At 36.6% G+C, this 18283-nt stretch overlaps 1 protein-coding gene and 1 long non-coding RNA gene across 2 annotated transcripts; both read right to left on the reverse strand.

The window, feature by feature from the left end:
• Positions 1-7095: 7095 nt before the first annotated feature.
• Positions 7096-13289, reverse strand: LOC122359407 (interferon-induced GTP-binding protein Mx1-like). Its single transcript, XM_043259699.1, is given in 15 exon segments — positions 7096-7805; positions 8040-8297; positions 8385-8412; positions 8535-8700; positions 8795-8930; positions 9263-9385; positions 9576-9654; positions 9733-9931; positions 10036-10052; positions 10054-10168; positions 11108-11266; positions 11430-11564; positions 12642-12850; positions 13039-13068; positions 13198-13289. Coding segments are annotated over 14 exon segments (1872 nt in total). The 5' UTR covers positions 13062-13068; positions 13198-13289; the 3' UTR covers positions 7096-7580.
• Positions 8436-8886, reverse strand: LOC122358398. The gene is made up of 3 exons (XR_006252601.1): positions 8795-8886; positions 8542-8700; positions 8436-8462 (listed from the first exon to the last, which is right to left on the reverse strand). It is a non-coding gene; the product is annotated as an uncharacterized LOC122358398 (long non-coding RNA).
• Positions 13290-18283: the final 4994 nt, after the last annotated feature.

Here is an 18283-nt window from a genome sequence, read left to right on the forward strand (position 1 = left end):
CCCAGCACTTAACTTCCAGTTCAATTTTAAACGCAGCTGTGTCAGGTAGTGTAAATGACTTAGTGTGTGCGTGTGTGTGTGTGCATCAGGATCTGGTGATTGGTCCACAGGGCGCATCTAGGTGTTCTGGTCTCTGATGAACATAATCTCTGGGTGCTGATCCACCATCTAGTCTGGATACAAACTGTGAAAACAGATTGAGAAAGAGACAGGACTAATATTAGCGTAGATGCCATTCTTTTTACGATGTCACAAGTACATCGTATTGTAGGAGTAGTGTTCCCGGTTCCAGCAAATCTAAGTAATGCAGCCTAAAAATCCTTTAACGGATTTGAATAATAAAAGGTGTGTTGGTGTGTTATGTGTAGGCTAAGTTAAAAAGATGTGTCTTTAATCTAGATTTAAACTGGCAGAGTGTGTCTGCTTCCCGAACAGAGTTAGGGAGATTGTTCCAGAGTTTAGGTGCTAGATAGGAAAATGATCTGCCGCCCGCAGTTGATTTTGATATTCTAGGTATTATCAAATGGCCAGAGTTTTGAGAACGCATGCGGACGTGCAGGACTATAATGTGATAAGAGCTCGCTCAAGTATTGAGGAGCTAAACCAATCAGGGCTTTATAGGTAATTAATAAGATTTTAAAATCTATTCGATGTTTGATAGGGAGCCAGTGCAGTGTTGACAGAACCGGGCTAATATGATCATACTTCCTAGTTCTAGTAAGGACTCTGGCAGCTGCGTTTTGGACTAGCTGAAGTTTGTTTATTAAGCGTGCAGAACAACCACCCAATAACGCATTACAATAATCTAACCTCGAGGTCATAAACGCATGAATTAATATTTCTGCATTAGAGGTTGAAAGCATAGGTCGTAATTCAGATATATTTTTAAGATGGAAAAATGAAGTTTTATAGATTCTGGAAACATAGTTTTTGAAAGAAAGATTGCGGTCAAACAGCACACCTAGGTTCCTAACTGATGATGAAGAATTAACAGAGCAGCCATCAAGTGATAGGCTGTGTTCTAGATTATTATATGTGGGGTTTTAGGTCCAATTATTAGCACCTCTGTTTTTTCAGAATTTAACATTAAGAAGTTACTCATCATCCAGCTTTTATATCGACTATGCATTCTGTTAGATTCTCAATTTGGTGTGTATCACCAGGCTGCGCTGAAATATAGAGCTGAGTATCATCAGCATAGCAGTGAAAGCTAACACCATGACTCCTGATAATATCTCCCAGATGTAACATGTACAGGTTGAAAAGTAACGGTCCTAGCACTGAGCCTTGAGGAACTCCATATTTCACTTTTGATCGATATGATACCTCCTCATTTAATGCCACAAACTGATAGCGGTCAGATAGATATGATTTAAACCATGCTAAGGCGCTTCCTCTAATGCCAACATAGTTTTCTAGTCTATCCAAGAGAATGTTGTGATCGATAGTATCGAATGCTGCGCTAAGATCTAATAGCACTAATAACGAGATAAAACCACGATCAGATGATAGAAGCAGGTCATTAGTAACTATAATGAGAGCAGTCTCAGTACTATGGTACGGTCTAAAACCTGATTGGAAATCCTCACAGACACCATTTTTTCTAAAAAGAATACAGTTGTGAGGATACTACCTTTTCTAGTATCTTTGACAGAAAAGGAGATTAGAGATTGGTCTGTAATTTACTAAGTCTTTGGGATCAAGATGTGGTTTCTTAATGAGAGGTTTAACTACAGCCAGTTTGAAGGTTTTGGGAACATATCCCAATGACAATGATGAATTAATAATGTTCAAAATAGGATCTATGACTTCTGGAAGCAGATCTTTTAGGGTATTAAGTACAAAATTTGTGCACGAAAATAGAGCACTTTAATTACATTATGGAACTGTACTTGTTTTTTTTACTTGGGTTTTTAGTTTCAGTAATACAGTTTTCTCAATTGCTTTGGCACATTTTTCAAAACAGTCTTAACTTTCTCTAAACTGTTAGTGCAAATGTCAAAACTGTTTGTTGGAACTTCAGAACTCTATTGCATGTCTGCAAAATGTAGTTAGTCACCCAAAACTTTTCATTCATGCTTCAAAACCTAGTTATCTTGTCAGTCATTTGGCCAAGGCCACCAAAATATAAAGTATTTTTGTCATTGTGTGAGCCACGCTGGTCAAAATGTTTAGCTGTTTTTTCACCATGGCACTCAACCATGGAAATTAAGGTTTTAGTAAAACAAACAAAAACTGATATTTGTTGAGAATAGTCAATAGTACATAGAAAAAAAAGTATATGAACATTTGTATTTATACAGTACATTTATTTTTGTAATGCACTACATGTAATTGGAAATCTTGCTCGTCCAATTACTGTACATTTCAGATGTCTTACGTTACCACAAATGCAAAATAACACCCATGAGAAGAAGAAAAATAATGATTCTTGGTGGACATCCTGTCGCTCTTGTTGGTCAGGCCAAAGATTTTCATCAACATCACATCTGATGTTTTCCATTGCAATGCACCGGGAAAAATCTCCTTGAATGATCAGCTGTGATGTCCTCACATGCAGCATTCATGGCATTCAACAGAGACATCTGATCTTGTGGTCTGTGATCATATACTTTCCACCTCCATGCTGAAAAAAACTCTTCTATTGGATTTAGGAATGGAAGTGCGGTGTGGAAGGAACTCCACAGTTATTCTTTCATGTGCAGCAAACCACTCCCTAACAATGTTGGTTGGTGGAGCTGACATTATCCCAGACAACAACATAATTAGGCAAATGTGGTCCATCTAAACCTCTTTGTTGTTCTGGAACCAGGTCTCTGTAAAGTGTGTTTAGGAAGGCCAGGAGAAGTTGGGTATTATAGGGCCCAATGTGTGGAATATGTGTGCTCACACCATTCTCTGTAATGGCAGCACACATTGTAATATTGGCCCCACGCTGGCCTGGTGTGTCAGTTGTGGCTCGGTGTCCAATGAGATTGCGACCACGTCTCCGGCCTTTGGACAGATTGAACCCAGCCTCGTCCACAAAAACAAGAATGTGTGTTGTTTCATGTCCTTCTAACTCCATGATTCTCTATGAAGAAATACAGAAACAAAAATAAAGTGCATTTTTATTCTAGAGTTCCATACACGTTTTCTCTTCTTATGGGTTTCTAAAACCTCAAGTAATACAGGCAAACAAATACAGTAAAACTCACTAAGTGCACACCGATAGTTTACCTGGACATACTGGTACGGAACTCCTTCACTCGTTAGCTATTCCTCTCAAATGGTACCTTGTAGAGTTGTTTCATACTCATTTGATGTCTTTTCAAAACTCTGTCGATGGTGGAAATGCTGACAGAATTTATATTTGCAAAGACATTATTGTCATTTATGATTGCACTTTGGATTTCTCTTAGCCTGATGGAATTGTTGGCTATGACCATGTTGCAAATTACTTGTTCTTGCTGGTGGTTAAATATTGCTGCTCTGCCACCGGCGCGTGGTTGTTGTGCAGTTCTATAGAATGTACAAATAGACTTGCATTTACCTTTACAATATTGTTGTTTATAAAAATGCTTGACAAAAAGATAAATACATATTTACCGGTTTTCCCCTACGAAAGGTTTGCACAATTGATGACACTGTGGACCTGTTTACATTAGGCTGTACTCTTCTGGCCAGCCTCTTCCATTGTAAAACCATGATTTATGACATGATCTACAAGTGTGGCTCTGATTTCATCAGAGACTCTGACTCTCCTCTATTGTGTCTTCCTCTAACACCACCACCACATATTCTTACACGTCTTCCAATTGCTCTTCTCACGAGCATGTTGCTGCAGTTCAGGGTTGTGGAAGTCCTCCATTTTCAAAAAAAAAAAAAAAAACTGGTAGTGATTGTGCTGTAGGCAATCTACATATATATGCTCTCAAACTTGATGGGTTACATGGTTGAATTCATTGGTTGATTGGTTGATTCAAATTGTGTTGCAATTAGAGGTCGTTAGCCAAATATCAGTCATCACAAACAATGTCAATGACAGATATTTATAGAATATACATGTATGTATACTAACTTTTCATAACTGAATGGATCGTTTTGAGTGTGATGGCTTACACAATGAAAAAGGATTGAAAAGTTATGAAGAGTTTGACAGTTAAAGTGAGAATCGTCTGATCAGTTTTGATCAACAAGCCATATACAATTAATTTTTGTGCAAAGATGCAGACAATTGTACTTACTGTTTGCGCACATGTGCCAAAGCATTTGCAATTTGCTCAAATCAATAAGAAATTCTAATCTGATGTGAACAAGAAGCTAATTGTTTAGAGATCTGAACTTATTGTTTTGAAAAATTAAAATTTCATTTGAGAATTGAGCCAAAGCAATTGAGAAAAAACTGTAAAACACTTCTTTTGTCTATTTCCTCTTTTGTAAAGCACTTTGAATTACCATTGTGTATGAAATGTGCTATATAAATAAACTTGCCTTGCCTTACTCTCTTCTGCTAAAATCCTTTTTTTGTATTCAGACATCAAGGTCTAACTTTTTCTTTTATCCTTTTCCTGTCTTTGTCTTGGTATTTCCTGTCCAAATCAGATTTCATGTGGGGTGTAATGAAAAGTCAGCGGAGCGCAGCTTTATTAGAGCTGTCAATTTATTTTTAAAAAGTAACATTTTTACAAAATTACAAAAAGTACAATCGCACATTTTTTTTTTTCTGAAATTTTATATATAATTTATATATATATATATATATATATATATATATATATATATATATATATATATATATATATATATATATATATAATTATATATGTCTGTCACACTTTGCTGTTGCTTAGTAACAAGGAAACACAGAATGAACTTCAACAATCTTTAATAAAATTCAACACAATACAGCAAACTTAGGACAGGAAGACTTAACAGAACAATCAGAACTCAAAATCACAGGGCATATAAGCATCCTGCATATAAGGTAGTGTTTGTAAGCTCAGAGCTGCTTTGACTAGAGCCATTACCAGGAAACCTTGATTTTTTGTGCTTAAAGCCCCTCTTACAGAGAATGAATTAGCATTTTAGTAAATCTGTCTGATTTACGCAGCAAATATATTTTGCTTGTTATCAAAAAATATCTAAAAGGACTTGTTGTTATTGATTCTTTTGGCCACAAAAGCATGCATGTGCAGTAACGTTTGTTAGGGGGTAACAAACATTACTTCCTTTGTTCGGAGGGTGGAAGTTGCGCTTCCTAACCCATCACAGTGCCTCATCTGGGACGATGCAACTTGGCTATGTGATTCAGTTTGCCCAGTGACATCCCAGGTTCAGTGGCATCCTCGAGACTTGTTGGCAGTCTGTGACTCTCCTGTCTTGGTCGAGAAGATTGCTGTCCTCCTGGCAAAGGATCAATCAGGCTGGTCCCTCCAGCTGAGATTAAGGTGGGGTTTTTATAGCCCTTACTTCATCATCCTCAAGAAAGGTGGTATGCGATCGTGGACCTGCGTGTGTTCAGTCCGCCCTTCACAAGCTCCCATTCAAGATGCTCAAGCAGAAATGCAATACCAAATGAACTCAGCCCAGGACTGATTTGCAGCAATCAACCTGCAGGACGCGTGCACTTTCATCTCTCAATTCTTCCTCCACATAGGCAGTTTCTACAGTTTGTGTTCGAGAGTCAAGCATGGCATTACAAATCCCCCTTCAGGCTGTCCATGTCCCCATGCCCTTGTCCCATTAAGGAAGGTGGGCATCAAACTCTTCAACTATCTTGACGACTGGCCCTTTTTGGCCTCGTTGCAAAACAGTTGGTCCTCCTGGTGCCTTTAAAGCAAGTGTCTTGGCATGTTGTTGTTACAACAGATGCCTCCATGTCGGGTTGGGGTGTCACATGCAACGTGCAGGCAGCTTCAGGATTCTGGATGTGTTGGCAGTGCATCTGGCCTTGCAGCACTTCCAGCCATTGCTGCAGGGTAAGCATGTATTGGTCTGCAGAGACTGGCAACTCCACCCTGAGAGGATCCAGCTGATCTGCAGTTGTTTCTGAGAAGTGTAGGTAGACCAGTTTACTTCTTGCAAATTCTCCCACTGCCAGATTTTGGCCCAAGGAAATCATGCTTCCATAACAGCCCCTCCCTGGTGCATACCTCTGAGGAAAGACCTCCTTTCTCAGGGGTTCGGCACCATTTGGCAACTGTATCCGGAGCTTTGGAACCTCCATGTGTGGCTCTTGGGCAGGATGTAGCAGACTTGAAGACCCTGAAGATGCGCAACTGGAGTAGTGCTTTCTGTCCGGCAAAAAGGTTGGAGCATAGGCTGTCACCCACAAGTTTGTAAGTGTATGTGACTGCGATTGCCACAATCTCAAACCATTGTTGGGTTTCAGGGACCAGTTTTGGCTCCTCAGCAGAACCTAATAAGTTGTTACATTCTTCACCTATTTATTACGTTCTGGTCTGGTTTGTTTGCAAAAATGGCAGATTTGGTATTGTAATTAGTCAGATTGCCTGCCAATCTAGCTCTCAGTTAGATTATTTCATTTTTGAGGGTCACAGTCCATCAGATAACAGCATAGTACTGTTTTCTATATAGTCCAGGTGATAATTATTGGTTCGGCTAATATGGATTTTTAAAAATATACAGAGCCTTCCTATACCTCTGGGTTGCACCAAAAGTTAGGATATGAAAAGCTAGAGCGTAACCCTAGCAGCAGTAAAGAGGGATAAATTCTTTCTTTGAATTCTAAAATAAATTAACCTACTTATGTTTTAATTAACATAAGCTTTACACTGCATTCAGGGTAAATAGTTTCAGTTCATGCATTCCATAAAAATTCAAACTGGGATGTCCTAATTGATCTAAAAGAAGATCTAAAAGAAATTAAGAGTTCATTTGCAAAAACAGATAACTCAGTTTTTAACAAACTGCAGCTGGGTTATTTTGACTAAACAATAATAATAATAATAATAAAAATAATAAATAGCTAACTAACACAATAAAATAATGATAACATGACAAAAATCCAGAATTTATTCATTTATTTATTATTGGATAGATATTACAGAAAATTACAGTTTAGTCATTTAAATACAATGAATCAATCAATCAATCACTTATTTATATAACGCTTTTAACGATACAGATTGTGTCAAATATCAAATACGAGAACAGAGTGATAGTAATGTATAATGACAAGATTAAACACTTAATTTTTGTTTTATTAGAGACAGTGTTTGTAATCAATTCGATGATAATCGCTAATCGAAATTAAATGTCCTCAGCAGCAAGGAAGCGATACTCCATGAAAGAATGGAGAAAATAAAAACCTTCTCCTCTGACCGGACGACCAGCACTTAGTTTCCGGTTCAACTTTAAATGCAGCCATGTCAGATTGTGTAAAGGACTTATTGTGTGTGTGTGTGTGTGTGTGTGTACATGTAATAAATTGAGCTGACATTCCCATTCAGCAACTGGTGATTCGAAATAAAGCACTTGTTATGCTTTGCTATCATGATTTGATCATTAGAATTTAAAACTCATTTGTCGTATATCCAGTGGCCAATTTCTGCAGCCTCTATGTTTATGAAGATGTTTCATTGTCTGTTGTTTATTAGTTCTTGAGCTTGTAAGAGGCTTTCCAGACGCTGCTTTAGCTCATTTCTCCTGCGCCCTTGGTCCAAGTCTTCTTTTAGCAGATCGACCACATCCGCCACTTTCCTCATTTCCAGCATGCCATGTCGCAGCGTCTTAGCTGCATTCCTCAGCATGAGGAGGATTACCAGCATCGGCACGTAGTCTGTTAGGCGTTGATAGACAATCTGTAAGGACACAGGCCATGAATTAAAATAATATTCACTGAAAAGCAAAGTTATTTGATTTTGAGCCACCTTTTGGGGCAGTACACTGCCATCATGTGGCTTGGTTGATGTTCACTTATTTTACACTTAAACGTAAAAGTTCCAGGTAGCACCAATAATCTTTTTTTTTTTATCAGTGTGAAGATCATTTTAAATAACCAATTAAGACTTTTCATAACATGAGTTGTCACTCACATCATAATAAAGAACCAGTTTTTCTGGTACTAGATTTCTCGAATCCAACTCTGCACAGCCTTTGGAATTTAAAACCGTGTCATCTCCACAGAGTTTTTCATGATGTTCCAGACCAGTCATCTGATGGATGTCTGATTCATCAAGTTTTTTTTGCAACACTGTGTCCTGGGTGAAAATCAGATGCTCCATTTCAATAAACTCCTTGATTCTTTTCTCCACTTTGGCCTCTTGTTTTGTTTGAATCTCATCAATCTTTTTCTGAGGAGAACAACATAATTGGCAAAATAATTATAATAATAATTATTATTACAATAGTAATAATAATAAAGTGATGGTTTTACTTACAGAAACATTGTGTTTCAGTGTTGGAGTACTGAACAAAACATGAATTACATACTTCCTTAAACTTGTTTTGAATAATATCTAGAGAAAATTATTAAATAAAATTACAAGTTTATTGTCAAAAATGTTTAACAGCACCTCTAGAAAATGCACACTTTACCTCGCACATCTTTCAGTGTTTCCATAGCTGGCTCTTGAAGAGCTGCTACATGGTTTTGGATGACGTTTTCAAATTCAGTGTACTCAGTGAACGTTAGCAATTCTCTGCCACGATGGTTCTCGTTGTACTTGTCTATCATTTCCTGCACTTTTGTCTCAACTAAATGTATAATAAGGATGAGAGAAAGTCAGTTTTAGGGATCCTGCTGCAGTCCTTAAAAGAAACCAATAATTTGACGTGAACGTTGACTCACAGGAATCTTTAGTGTCACTCAGGTGGTTGTCCCATTTCTTGAAGACAGGACGTAGAAGTGCATAAATGTTTTTGCCTTTTGATGAATGTCCTGTTCTGCTCAGTTCATCGATTTGATCGCTGAACTCTAATATTATCTATATAGGAAAGCAATCCTAATCAATCAATATTAAAGGTGCTCTGTGTAGGATTGAACTAGGTATCGCAGACAAAATTCAACTGATGGGGACGTTTGTTTCATCCAGATTGAATGAGCACGCATGACGATGAATGAAAGGAAATACACTGTGTTGGACACCAACTGGCAACCCCAGGGTGCCAAAGTGCTATTGGGTAATCTAGCAGTGGGCGGGTTTCACAAACCAAAACAGAGACTGTAGCATATGCTTTAGTAGAGTGAAAAACGTACATACAGAACATTTAAATAAAACGAAATAAATAAATGTTAAGGACAGACAGATGCTTTATCCTTACTGAGAAAAGGTCCCATTTCTTCTTCCTGCAGAGGTGGACCCTGATCGTACTTTTTAAGTTCTTCTCTCACATTAACTGTCTGACTGTTAATCTGCTCAGCTACGTGTGGTAATGATATCTGTGTCAATAGGAAAACGTATTTGGATGAATCAGTCGGCTAATTACACCATATACATACATAATACATCCCACACATCCCATATAACAACAGAGTGGACCTTCATTTCACTTCAGTCAATCAATCAATCAATCAATCAATCAACCAATCAGAAGGGATCAAATCCTCCTTGTCATTATTTAGTGCTTGCCTTGATGTGGTCAACCAGTTCTTTGGTTAATTTCCTTGACAGGCACTGAATAGATGCTTTATTATCATTCAGTAGATAGCTGTCAAGAGAAAAAAGAAAACACTAGATTATAAAAAACGGTTTTCAGTTAAGGTAACTGCAGTTATTCGTTAATTACCTGAAGTATTTGTGTTTTCTAAAGAATTTAAATTCCATGTTTATGGCTTTATCCAGAGGGATTTTGTCATTGATGTCACTCTGACCTCGACATCGCACGATAATGTAGCCCTTGCTGAGAGGAATGACTTTGCCCTGGACAATTTTCAAAACATCCATCTCCGCCCCTCTGTCGATGAGATCTGGTTTTGTGAGAATTGCTAACCCGAGCATTCAAAAAACGAAACAAAAAGAGCTTTAGAAAAAGAACAAGAATCATAAATGAACAAAAAGTATGTTATAGAAATACAATAATTTTGCAAACCGAGAGTTCTGTGTCCTCGGGTCCACATGTTGCGCCATTCTAAGCGCTTCCGTCGTTGTTATGTCAACATTGCAAGGCACAACAACTAAAATGATGGTTTCACTTTTGGAAATATATTTTAGTATTAATTTTTTATCTAAAAAAAAAAAAAAAAAAAGATAACAAAGGAGAGAATGTTTACATCGGTACGAAACAGCATTATGGCCATTATAAGTGGGTATTAGATTAGCATGTCGGCCAGGTGACCCAAAATGTATTAATAAACTAAATATATATAACCATTTTTGAATTGTTGGGACTTTTTTTGTTATGATTTGAATAAAATGAAAACTAAAAGACTTTTAAATCACGTGAGAAAATGTATTCGCAGTGGAACATGCAGAACAAAACAAATGTTTAAATCTTAAAAACGGATCAAGATGAGCTCTCTTAATTATTAGGTTTTTTTTTATTCATTAACCATTACCAGGGATAAACTGCTGAACATTTGGTAGTTTTCCACAATTGAACGATCACTGATGAACACAAAAACCTCATAAATCATTACATTATATATTATATAATTATATATAATAATCATCTAGGCTAACTGAATCTCTAATTTAAAGTCGGAAGAAGTGGCAACGAGTACTTTAAAGTTGTACACAAATCGAATATGAAGTCAAACAATTTTACATTATTTTAAAAATCTGTGACTGCTCCTGATTTTTATGGCTAGAAAATATTATGATGAAGTCTCAGATTGATAGAGATGATTTATATGTAGCCGATACTTGAATAGTTGTATTAGTGGCACAAACCAAACTAGTTTTCATTTTATTCAAATAAAAAAAAAACAAAAAAAAAACAGGGCATTTCCAGATTTCAGGTTGTACTCAAATCTGAGTTCATGTTGACTTTAAATTAGACCAGTCAGCTAAATACCGACTACTTGAAACATGAAAAGAAATACTGTATGTCAAAAATATGTTTGTTTTTTTAGCTGCAATTTAACAGATATAATGTAATAGCTACTGATCACGCAGTCAAGAACTTTTACAGCAGTTTTGCTTTGAGGAAACACAACATGCACTCACCTGATCTCCAATATCCTCAGGTTGATCTTGCACGGGTACACGGGTTATGCCAGGTAGATCGATCAGAGTGAGGTCACAAACGTCAGGAGAGGAAATTTCCAAAGAAATATGTTCATCACTTATTCCAACTGTATTTCCAGCGAGCTCATTTTGAGCTGTTGAATTTCCAAGCACATTTTTCACCAGACATAGACAGGAGTATAGTTTTGGTATTGGTAAATTCAAACCAATTTAAATCCATCTCTAAGCTTCAGGGTGTGTGTGTGTGTGTGTGTATATATATATACTTTATATATTCCACCTTATAAATCTACTGACCTTTTCTAACAAAGTTATCCACCATAAGTGGGTCATGAAAGCTCTCTTTGTGATCATTGTAAGAAATGGTCCCTGACCATTTTCCTTTCTTGAGATTCCGCAATTTCAGCTCAAGAGCACAGCGTGTGACAATACCTTAAAAACATAAAAACATAAAGTTTTTCTCTAGACAAATGCACAATTTTACACACAACTTACATCAATTGGGGAAGTGGAAAGAACAGGATTCATCTGCAATAAAATGTGATGGACATGAATAGACATCCCGAAGCCTCTACTTGTAACTCAAATAAAAGGTCTTGAAGCATGAACAGACGAATGACCAAGGATGGCACCTTAGACGCATGACTTGATCTGGTGTATATAATCATCTTTAGTTGATAAAACCCGTTCCAATGCCTGATAATCCTTCAAGAACATGGGTAAGATCCCTAGAAAGAACCCACAGCCTGCAGATAGGCCTCGGTCATTTGACATTATTGAGAAAATGAAACACAAAGGGATGCCCACTGTGCCTCCATTGAAATTGTGGCAAGTTGAATTGCAGCCACATACACTTTGATAGTTGCAGGGGATACCAGAAGAAAGGTGCTCCTCCAGGAAACCCTGCTCTGAACCAATTTGTGAAAACTATGACTCATATAGATGTAATTTGAGGGCATCCCCAAGGAATATGAGGAGGTCATGACATCAGGCCACAGTGCTGTGGAACATCCGGGAGATGCGCTGTGTCATAAGCTAAATAGTTTCATAAATAGATAATCAACTCTCAGCTACAAAACAAAAGTCAAAAATAAAAACAACAACGGAGCAAACTAACTTAGTATTATGATACTCAGTGCATCAAAATTTACTGTCGTCAGTTTGTTAAAAAGAAACAGACACTTAAAATTTACGTCAAAACAGCTTTACAAATTATTTTTGCAATAATTTGTTCCCCTGGTGTTTCATGTATGAGGCCCATTTTGCCATATGCCAACTGGCATCAAAGTAAGTTTCATAAATATATGTATATGTATATATATTTATGAAACGTGTCTGCTGGCCCCCTCCCTCAAAATATTTTATGAAAGAGCGGGGTAACGGTTGCATGTATGAAGGTTGAAACTAAATGTTTTTTTAACACTGCACAATGTTGCACAACTGCAATAAATGCTATTTTTAATTCTGATTTTGTCAATTGGTGAAATAAAAGGAACTTCAGAGTCTTACCACTTCCTCGAGGTAGAGCCACCCCAGAGAGTGCCTCCAAAACCGAGCTCTTTCCAGAACTCTGATCTCCCACCACTGCAATGGATGGCAGATCTATATCCTTATCAATGCCGATCAACCTCAGAGAGTCGATCAACTCAATCAAAGGCTGAACAGACTCAGTGAAATGACCGTGGAATGCTCCATGAGTCTGTGACTCTGAAGATAAGCTTTATAATTAAAATGTCAAACAGAGAATCAGAGACATGTTTAGATTTATGCATTAATCACATGTTTTGGATTACCCGAGAATTCTCTCATTTTTTTATAAGCTTTAATTATTCTGCCACAGTACTCTGTGGTAGAAATAACATAAAATGATGACATTTTTTTATCAAAAGATGAATGGAAACTTTACCTTTCTTCCTCCTGACTATGCATTGTTTTCCTTAAAATGAATACAAAAAATATATAAAATCAGCTTATTTTTAATTTGCTTTGTTAAATAAAATACTTAGAAAGAATAATTTTGCATGTGTAATATGTTTAGTATGTTCAATGCAGCACTTTCACTTACCTCGAACGGCAATATGTAATGAAAAGAAAAAAAACTGATGTCTCCTAACTTTTTGCTTGCGTTGTCTGAAGAACAGTTTAACATTTGAAAGGTGTATTTATAGTGAAGGGGGTGTTTCACAATATGTTGATTATTTATTGAAAGAACGTAGTCCAATAAAAAGTTATAAAGTATGAAACTAAACATGTGATGACTCATATGACTTAACTGAATTACATATCTAGAGACAGGTTCATAGATAAATTCCTAGTTTACTGAATTAATGCTTATCAAGAATATAAACCAAATGTTTACAACGACACCATTAAACATCAGCGGAGACCATGACAACAAATGAGCCCTAGATTTCTATAGTGCTTTAAAGAATACAGATTGTGTCAAATTAAAGTATTAAACAGTAAGACAGCGTGTCAATAAAGCCAAAGGCCTTATAAAGCCTTTCAGATGAAGTTAGTTCAGTTATATCAGCTCAGTTCAGTTCAAATAGTTTACCCGAAAGAATGAAGTATTCCCAACTAAACAAGCCAAATGTGACAAAGGCGAGGATCCAAAACTTGGTCAATTGGGAAAAAAAAAACTTAGGAGACACCAGGCTCAGTCGTTGGGCCAGTTCTCCTGCAAAGACCATGTGGACAGCTTCAACTCTTTCACCACGTTATGTATTCATTCCTCATGTGGAAAAAGCTGGATGGATGTTCTGAGTGTTGCATGTCTACAGTCTGATTTGTGTTACAGCCATAAATTAAACCACACCATGATAGTTGGTCTGGCCAGAGGATGCTGAAAATGTTCAAAACATTATTTAGGATAACGTCAAATGCATAAATGTTCTTGCATAAATGTTCTTTTCCCAATTGTAAAAGCAATACATTTTGGAGGTGGTCTTCCATGGTGTTTAACGCTCTGTAAATAGAAAATCTGGAAGCATACTTTTCAAATATAATTAGTTTTATTTGAAGTAAAGATGGCCATTCTAGAATAGTTTAAGAATAAACTGTAAAGAAAATGCACAGGGAATGGCTCTGGATAATTTGACAAAAGGGAGTGTAGTAACAGAAAGGCTTATTGTTTATTGAAGATAAAAATGGCGACACCTTATCAACCTTATCTGACCTGTATTTAGCTAAGTTAACCAAAAGGAGGTCAGCCAAGGTCCCCACCTATAACTGTTAGTCTGCAAATTCTTATTTGTACTTTATTAACAGACATTATAAGGGGCGCAAGAAGTTGGAGTAGAATCCAATTGTTATACCGCCAGACCACCCACAAGCCTCCCCATTTTGTTTTGCTCTTTTGCTCGCTATTTGTTTGATTACTCGTTATCATTGTATATTGCGTTTGTTTGATGTTCGTTACTTGTCACCCTGTGTATTGTTTTTCCGTTCCCTTTTCGGCTCATATTGTAAGTTATCGTGCATTGTGTGTTATGAGGCCGGGGGGAAGTGGTCAGGTAAGAACGTCACGTGACATACATTACAACACGTAGGAATCTGTCTTGTATAGTACATCAGGTTAGGGGCGCGTGCCACACCATGTACTCTTGTTCTGGATAAGCGAGTGTAGTTTATTTAGGGCCTCTCGGACGCTGAAGACATTTTCTTTTCATATAGTTTATATTGGTAGATGGCTTAGGGGGAAATTAAGTAGCTGGAGACTGTTTGATTTATTTTCTTTAGCACCTCCCTCGTCTCTTCTTCCCGTTCCCTTCGTCTTGTGTTTTGTTCCTGTAAATACTGTAAATAGCGTACGTGTATATATCTTTTTCTTTTTTGTTCTATCACCACTACACCTCTTGTATTTAATAATCACCAACACAAATAAATGTATTATCTTGCACTTTAGTTTGCGGTGTTTTCTTTGTCCCACACACTGTACGCACGTTCTTGAATGTCTGTCTTTTTAAATGTTATACCCCAGTATCCCTAGACCTACATGGGGTCGAAACAGTAAGCAGGCTTTACAGACTTTAATAGGAAAGTCAAGATAATTGGTTTCAAATTCTAGTGAATCCTAGTTTCCCTTAACATATTCTAGGCTAGTTTGTCCACCAGATCTCTTGATGTAAATGTAAAACATTTTGGGAATGAGAATTTGTTCATCAATCAATCACTTTTATTTATATAAGCGCTTTTACCAATGCAGATTGTATCAAAGCACTGAACAGTGTCAAATAGGAAAATAAAAAGATTGAAAACTTGCAGAGATGTTCTCTGTAATCAAATCGACGATAATCACTAGAATGTGGGGGTTTTATGTCCAATAATTAGCACCTCAGTTTTTTCAAAATTTAGCATTAAAAAGTTGCTCATCATCTAGTTTTTTTTTTATCAACTATGCATTCCGGGCTGCGAAGAAATACACAGCTGAGTATCTTTAGCATAGAGCAGTGAAAGCTAACACCATGTCTCCTGATAATATCTCCCAGAGGTAACATGTAAAGTGTGAAAAGTAACACCCTAGTACTGAGCCTTGAGGTACTCCATATTTCACTTTTGATCGATATGATACCTCCTCATTTAATGCCACAAACTGATAGCGGTCAGATATGTATGCTCTACTAATGCTAACACGGTTTTCTAGTCTATTCAAGAGAATGTTGAACACTGCGCTAAGATCTAATAGCACTAATAAGGAGATACGACCATGTTATGATCAGTTGATAGAAGCAGGTCCTTTGTAACTTTAATGAGAGCAGTCTCAGTACTATAGAACGGTCTGATCCTGCAGATATAATTTTTTATAGTTGTGAGGATACTACTTTTTCTAGTATCTTTGACAGAAGAGGGGGATTCGGGATTGGTCTGTAATTCACTGAAATCATTACTGCTGTACTCTTGTACTCTGTTGAAGCTTTATTTTTCGTTAATTTAGTCACTGCATTGAATAATTTCAGTGGGTGTGTTTGTTTTCTTCTAAAAGAGATGAGAAATAATCAGATCTAGCAGTTTTTAATGCTTTTCTGTACAATAGGACACTTTCTCGCCAGGCTATACTGAAATACTTCTAGTTTTGTTTTTTCTCACCTGCACTCCATTTTTCGAGCTGCTCTCTTTGGGGTGCAAGTGTTCTCATTATTCGACATAGTGAGATCTTTCTTAAGCGTAAAGGAGCAACTGCTAGATAAAAGAGAGTGCATAGTTACATAAAGTTTTTCTGCTGAATTGGATGCGCTAAGGAATTGAGATAAATCAGGGAGATTACTCAGAAGCACTTTTGTGGTGGAAGTGATGGTTCTACCATACTTGTAATACCATTTTGGCTATACAGAGTTCACAGAAGACTAGATAGTGACCTGAAATATCATCACTTTGCTGCAGAATTTCAAGAACATTAACATCAATTCCATGTGACAGTATTAAATCTAGAGTATGATTTTGACAAGGAGTAGGTCCTAACACGCAATGAAATGCCTAATTAAATAATGATTTGTAGCGAACACATGCTTTTATTGAGAGTTACATGGGATCAGATATTGATGTTTTATGGTTAAAATTATATCACAATCATGGAGATCAGTGTTTGCTTTATTCAGGCTCCTGACCTTTGACTCCTGTATTAGATCTCTCTCTGGAGCAATACGTGTGCTGTTGTAAAGAAGAGAGAGATCAGTGCTGTCCACTGAGCAGCTGGTAGTTGTTTATGTATGCTAAGATGATAAGCTGGCCTGATTACAGTTACTTTTGGTTTTTGTTTATATATTCATGTTTGGTTTAATCACAAGCACTGCATGAACTACATCATGCAAACCTCAACCACAGTTATAGTGGCATTGTTTTTTTACTCCAAGGCTTTGGCTGAAGTTGTAGTTCTTATGTTTCTCTTTTCTTCAGTAATGCTTATTTATTATCACTAATAAATAATCATCACTTAATTATCAACTTTAGCTTTAATTTGAGCTTGAATACTTGTTTCTTCTGTAAGTAAATCTGAAAAGTAAGGAGGGGCCAAACTATTTAACGATTTAAAAACTAACCGAACAACTTTAAAATAAACACAGTATCATAAAGGCAGCCAGTGCAAAGGTCATAGCACTGAGTAATATATGGTTCTGTTTTTAGTTCATCAGAAGACTTTCAGTTTTACTTTAGCTAAAAGATGAAGCTGGAAAAAGCAGCATTTGCCCACTGACAAGACAAAACAAAACCCAAGTTCTCTATCCAAGGCTTTGCAGAAAGTGTTGATTTACATGCGGTTATTTGATCAGGGTTATATGATTTCAGTTTCATTCTAGTTAAAATTGAGAAAGGTTCAAGATGTGCAAGCTTTCAAGTCAGATGAGCAGGCCCTAAGTGTTTTCAACCAATCAGGGTCTAAGTAAGTAACTTGACTGTCATGTTTCCTGAAGACAGACCCTAATAGGAGCATATGTAAACGTGATAAGAGCTAAAACGGGTCCCTGTGGAACACCACAATATAGAACAGCAGTCTCTGATGAATATTCTCCAATATTAACAATGAACCTATTTGAAAGATAAGATCTAAACCATTTAAAGGTAGCTCCTTTGATACCAACACAATGCTCCGAGCAAGCAAGAAGGATAGCATGATCTACCGTATAAAAAGATCTATAACTCAGATCTAACAGCACAGGTACGGTACAATCCCCAGAACTGGCAGCTATTAACACATTATGCAGTCTCTGTTTATTATGTTTAAAAGATAAGTCTTTAATACAGCATGATATTCATAAACTTGAAGATTAATAACAGCGTTAAAAATAGTAAAAAATGAGGATGGGATGTTGACCATTGATTGATGCTCACAATGAAATTGGATTGTCACATTAGTTTTGGACAGATAGTATGCCTTTAGGCCGTATACCAGTACTTTAGATTTTATCTCAAAAAGACAAAATAATTAAACAAATTCCAAGTTCAAAATAACTAAAACACTTTAAGCAACTCGGACCCATTCTAGCCCAGTTCATATTCTTCTTTAGGACATATATCAATTAAATCCACTACTTTGATAATTTTACTAAAATGAGATGACTTGTTGTATTATTTCATTTAAATAATATAGTAATACAGTTTTCATATATTATTTCACTGTAAAAAAAAAAAAAAAAAAAAAAAAGTTTCAACTT

Source organism: Puntigrus tetrazona, chromosome 15 (genome assembly GCF_018831695.1).
Source record: "Puntigrus tetrazona isolate hp1 chromosome 15, ASM1883169v1, whole genome shotgun sequence".
Taxonomy (NCBI): domain Eukaryota; kingdom Metazoa; phylum Chordata; class Actinopteri; order Cypriniformes; family Cyprinidae; genus Puntigrus; species Puntigrus tetrazona.